A 6148-nucleotide genomic window follows, 5' to 3' on the forward strand; every position below is an offset into this window, starting at 1 on the left:
CTCTGAGTGTGTATTCCCTGTGAGTTCCTGTGTGACTCTTATTGAGTGTATGTGCAGTGTGAACTGTTAGCCTGCCAGCCTGGCCTGTTGTACCTCACACGTAAGTCCATGCGTGCACACAGAGGCAGAGCAAACAGGTAACAGGTCTGTAGATTACAGAGCAAACGCCCTTTCCCGTGCTCTGAGACTCTGGAGCTCAGCGTGGCCATCTTGGACATTTGTTGCGCTACTCCTGACATTTTCAAAACCATTTCTTAATTAGAAGTCAGTTGGTGATGCCTAATCAGTAATTCCAAAGTTAATTGGCAAGCGTGAGAGAGCTCAGTTGGTAGAGTGTTTAGAAGTGGAGATGAACAGCTCCTTGAAGCTTGCTCTCCAGCCTGCTGGACCTAATCAGCAGGACTCGGTCCCAGCAGCCACCCTGTCTCAGGAAGATGGTAAAGGCTCCCGAGGAATGACACCTGAGGTTGACTCTGCACACACATGTGCATGTGAACACATGTGTACCTATTCTTACACACAAAGTGTGTGTATATTATTCATATTTATATACATGTTAATTGCTTCCTAATGACCGTCCTTGGATCTATGTGTATCCATACCATTAGCTTATTCTACTTTAATTTGACAGACATGTAAAGAGCAGCCATGTGCACGCATATGTCTGATGAACTGCCGTGCTGTGTGAGCCTCTCATTTGTTTCAGAGTCTAGAAGGAAATAAAAGGAATGATTTCAACCCATTGTTTTAGCAAATGATGTGATTTTCTTTTCAGTGCGTGTGTGTGTGGGTGTGTCCCCAAATTTTAACTTGACATCTTCTATATTACCACTTTGTATTGTAGCGTGTGACACCGATCCTGTCATTCTGCAGTCCAGAAATGGCAATCTTGTCATACATAATATGCAACTGAGTTTTTTAGTCAAGATGGAAAACATAAAATTCATTCTGAAAGCTCTCTGTAAAAACTGAGACTGGCCTGGCATTGTGGCACATGCCTTTAATCCTGGCACCCAAGAGGCTGAGGCAGGTTCATCTCTAGATTCAAGGTGATCTGCATAGTGAGTTCCAGTACAGCCAGGGCTACACAGAGAGGCCCTGTCTTTAAAGACTCTAAGACAGTTTAATAAGTGGAGCATTAGGTACATAACAGTTGCTGTCGCTATATGAGACAAAGATACATACATTCAGATTTGTATTTTGAAGTCAGAATGTGACTAAAAAGTACAAAAGTAATCAATTTGTTGTTAGGAAATAAATTATGAACTATAAGAGATAAAAGTCAATCAGTACATTTTAAAACCTAATTTTAGAGGTTTTTACCTTGATTGCCACCAAAATCACTTGTTAAATTTATAAATATTTAAAATAAAAATGAGGCCAGCGCAATAGGCAAGGATACCAACCCTGGTGACCACATGGTGAAAGGAAAGAGATAACATTGTCGTGTTTTCCTCTGACCTCCACACATGTGCTGTGATATGCTTCCCCCAACACACACACACACTACAAAATGACACAATGAAAAGTGTGTCTCAGGTCTGTGTGGGAGTCAGATATGTCAGTCACACTTGGATAGTATCACTTCTATGCTAACTTTATTCAGTGAGAGTGTCCCATCATTTGAGTCTATGATCATTGGTCTGGAGATATTGACAGGGAAGTAACAAAGATGTTTGTGTTTGCTTCTCTGATTGCTTACTATGACGTTCTACTTGTATGTGTTAAGTTTAATTTCAGTTGCATATGTTATCACATTAAGTATACATTTTTACTCTTATATATAATATAAAATGTATGTTAGCAAATCCCAGGGTTCATAGAACGCCACCAAGCTAACATCTTAGATACATGAAACAAAAACATAAATGTAACATGGACCACTGCTCTGTGTTCTCATGTGGCGGCGAGTCCATCGAGGGCTCCAGGGGCTATCGTGGCCTTGGACTGCTTATTTGTGAAACTCACAGTGCCAGTGTGTGATCATGACATGGACCTTTCGCTGTGGACATTCACAGATGACACCACAAGAGTGCCTCTTGGAGATGAAGGTGGCTACATCAACGCCAGTTTCATCAGGATCCCAGTGGGGACACAGGAATTCGTCTACATCGCCTGCCAGGGGCCTTTGCCCACTACCGTGGGGGATTTCTGGCAGATGGTTTGGGAGCAGAACTCCACCGTGATAGCAATGATGACCCAAGAGGTGGAAGGAGAAAAGGTCAAATGCCAGCGCTACTGGCCGAACATCCTCGGCACGACCACCATGGCCAACGAGAGGCTGCGCCTGGCCCTCCTGAGGATGCAGCAGCTGAAGGGGTTCGTTGTCAGGGTGATAACCCTGGAGGATATTCAGGTGAGTCATCTTTGCTTTTCCTAATCTCTGCACGTTTGCTGGGATTGTTGCCATGGAAGCAGGTCGTCTGCTGTGATTTTGTTTTTGAGACAATCTCACGTAGCCTAGGCTGACCTCAAAATCACTGTAGAGCTACAGATAGCCCGGAAGTCCTGATCCTCCATCTTCTACCTCCTGGCTGCTGGGGTGACAGGAATGTGCATTCAGTGAATTCCGTGCTTAGGAATAAATAGTGCGTATTGGTTCAGAAGCTGTAAGATACATAGAAACTTGCTTTTTTTCTCCCCCTAAGGTCTAGCATCTAAGTAGACTAATCCAAACTGTTTTTAAAACTCTGATTATCAATCATGCCTTGTGAAGGCAGCCACCGTATTTAGTTTGTGGACAGTTGTGCCATAATGACTGTCATTTAGATGCTTCCAGCTACAGCTGTCAAACATGGAAGATGAATTTAGTGCAGGTTAGCTAAGTGACCGTCCCTCATACAAACATGGAAGATGAATTTAGTGCAGGTTAGCTAAGTGACTGTTCCTCATACAAACACGGAGGATGAATTTAGTGCAGGTTAGCTAAGTGACTGTTCCTCATACAAACACGGAGGATGAATTTAGTGCAGGTTAGCTAAGTGACCGTCCCTCATACAAACACGGAGGAAAAGAATGGTTCTCATGTTGAACAATATCAGTGTATTTTATTTAAATGAGCCCACAATAACTAGGTATGGCTTTTGCCTAGTCTATACAAGAGCCTGAATACCATCCCAGCCTCTAGGACTATGTGGTGGTGTAAAACTAGAAACCCTTTGATAAGGTTTTCTGTGCATTTCCTTTCAGTCGGTTCTGTTTTGAGTCACGGTGATGTCTTGCTATGTGGCCCTTCTCTCTTAGTCTGAACCCTGGAAATTAGGTATATTTTATCATGCCCAGCTTTGTGTATTTATGAAGCCTTTTTATTCCTTCCAGTTTTCCTTTCTCTCTGATCAATATACTCTTCAGGTTTGAAAGAGCAATATAGTGGGGCACTGGCTTAGGAATGGTGTGACATTGTAACAGTGGGGCACTGGCTTAGGAACGGTGTGACATTGTAACAGTGAGGTACTGACTCAGGAATGGTGTGACATTGTAACAGTGAGGCACTGGTGTAGGAACGGTGTGACATCCTAACAAACTCACTCTGTTCACACTTTCAGACAGGAGAGGTGCGCCATATTTCTCATCTGAATTTCACTGCCTGGCCCGACCACGACACACCGTCCCAGCCAGACGACCTGCTCACTTTCATCTCCTACATGAGATACATCCACAGGTCAGGCCCAGTCATCACACACTGCAGCGCTGGCATTGGACGCTCAGGGACCCTCATATGCATAGACGTGGTCCTCGGACTAATCAGCCAAGATCTTGAAGTGAGTAAAGATATTGTTGAATCTACCATTTAATACTGTGGCTATTTAAAAGTGTATAAAGGTCCGTGGGTGCTGTCCTTCCTTACCCCTTGCAGTCCTTCAGTTTCTCTGTGAGGTAACGTCAGTGTTGCCATGCTTACAGGAAATACCCAAGTCCAAAAGACAGTCCACTTTGAAGAGGAAAATACTGGGTTTTGTTATTGTTGTTACCTGTAGATAAGAAAGGAATGTTTTTGTCTGAAAATTAATGCTAATCTATTGCTCTAAGTAGTTATTCCTAATTTTAAAAAAGTAAAAGCTAGGCAGTGGCGATGTACGCCTTTAATCCCAGCACTTGGGTGGCAGAGGTAGGCGGATCTCTGACTTTGAGGCCAGGCTGGGCTACAGAGCACATTCCAGGACAGCTGGAGCAACACAGAGAAACCTTGTCTCCAAACACCAAATGTACACACACATTTTATAGCAAATAACAATATGATCTTACTTTTGGATCATAAATTAGTATAAAACCTACTTGTCAAAATCTACCTTGTATTTAAATATATATATACATTTTATATATAAATACATATATATACACACACACACACACACACACACACACACTCTGATTAAAACCACTGTCTCCTAAAGGATTCTGGATGGAGCTGTTCTGTCTTGTACTTGATACCATTATAAACTATGATAACTGAAGTTGAGGCAAACCCAGTAGTCCATCTGCCCTTGCTTCAGACTGCTCAGTGTCAGCTGAATTTAAAAGATTTGGAATTTTACTCAAAACAGCGGTATGTGAGAAATATTGCTTATATTTTTGTTCTGTTTTTTTGAGACAGGGTTTCTCTGTGTATCTCTGGAGTCTGTCTTGGAACTCGCTCTGTATAACAGGCCAGCTTCAAACTCACAAGAGATCCACCTGCCTCTGCCTCCCAAGTTCTGGAATTAAAGTCGTGCACCGCTACTGCCCAGCACTTATAGTTTAAGAAATGAACTAAATTTCAGAGGAAGAGAACTTTTGTTGAAGGTTTTCAAACAGAGTGAACTCTGATTCTTAGAAACACCATAAATGATACCATAAGAAGTCAGTACATTAGGTCATTACATGCAGGAGAGTTCAGACAGTGGTAAGGAGGACACCAGATTGGTTCCTAGCCCAGTTGTCAACAGAGAGGCTTCATCCAGCAACTGATGGGAACAGATGCAGAACCACAGACAAACATAACACTGAGCTTAAGGAATCCTGTGGAAGAGGGGGAGAAAGGATTGTAGGAGCCAGTGGGGTCAAGAACACCACAAGAAAATACACAGAATCACCTGTCTGGCTCATAGGGGCTCACAGAGACTGAGCCGACAACCAGGGAGCCTACATGGGACGGACCTCGGCTCTCTGGACATATGTGACAGTTGTATAGCTTGGTCTTCTTGTGTGACAGTTGTGTAGCTTGTTCCTCTTGGGAGACTCCTAACAGTGGGAGCAGGGGCTGTCTCTGACTCTTTGACTGGCTTTTGGAACCCTGCTCCTCATACTGGGTCACCTTGCCCGGCCTTAACACATGAGGAGGTGCTTAGTCTTACTGCAACTTGATGTGCCTCGCTTTTCTGATAATCATGGGAGACCTGCCCTTTCCTAAACCAAAAGGGGGGGAGGATTGTGGGGGGAGGGACTGGAGGAGAGAAGGAAGGGGAAACTGTTGCTGGGGTGATTTATTTTTTAAAAAAATGAATTCTATAGTGGGTCAGCTGAGCATCTTCCAGGGTCTGTGTCCTGTGCATCTTCTGGGGTCTGTGTCTGATGCACTGCTCTGTGTCCCCACAGTTCGACATCTCTGACTTGGTGCGCTGCATGAGACTACAGAGACATGGCATGGTGCAGACAGAGGTGAGTCCCCATATCTAATGAGGACCCATTTTTAAAAGTGCTCTTAAACGTTTGTTCTCTGTTATAGTTTTCTTTGGGGGGTGGTCTTGCTGTGTTGTCCACGCTGACCTGGAACTGTAGGGCTCACTCTTCCTGCCACAGCTTCTCAGGCAGCTGGAAGATCCAGGAAAGGTCTGCCGCTTTGCCCAGTGATCTTTTTAAGATTTCCTTCCATATTGCAGTGTAAACGAACATCTCTTGTCATAAAGAGCTTTTTCTTTCAGCATGAGTATTAATTCAGAAAATAATTAAGTATTTTAGATTATCTTCTTAGATATTATTTCTAATTTAAAAAAATGGAGAAAGGGAGCAGGGGCAATAGCCCCTTCAGTGAAGTGTGAGGTCCTGGGTTTGATCCTCAAAAACCACAAAACATCTGGGAAGGTGGAGTCAGACACATTTCCTGGGGTTCAAAAGGCAGTCAGGTTGGCTAGATCTGTGAGCTCTGGCCTCACACATGTGCACACACAGC

General features: G+C 43.6%; 1 protein-coding gene across 1 annotated transcript in view; it reads left to right on the forward strand.

Moving 5' to 3' along the window:
* Positions 1 to 6148, forward strand: part of Ptpn13 (protein tyrosine phosphatase, non-receptor type 13) — a 191552-nt gene that overhangs the window by 181745 nt on the left and 3659 nt on the right. Inside the window, exons 44-47 of the mRNA XM_013350866.2 lie at positions 311 to 437; positions 2019 to 2356; positions 3546 to 3761; positions 5575 to 5637. Of these exons, the coding sequence (XP_013206320.1) occupies positions 311 to 437; positions 2019 to 2356; positions 3546 to 3761; positions 5575 to 5637 (744 nt within the window). The remainder of the gene's footprint in view (positions 1 to 310; positions 438 to 2018; positions 2357 to 3545; positions 3762 to 5574; positions 5638 to 6148) is intronic.

Source organism: Microtus ochrogaster, linkage group LG1, assembly GCF_000317375.1.
Source record: "Microtus ochrogaster isolate Prairie Vole_2 linkage group LG1, MicOch1.0, whole genome shotgun sequence".
NCBI lineage: Eukaryota > Metazoa > Chordata > Mammalia > Rodentia > Cricetidae > Microtus > Microtus ochrogaster.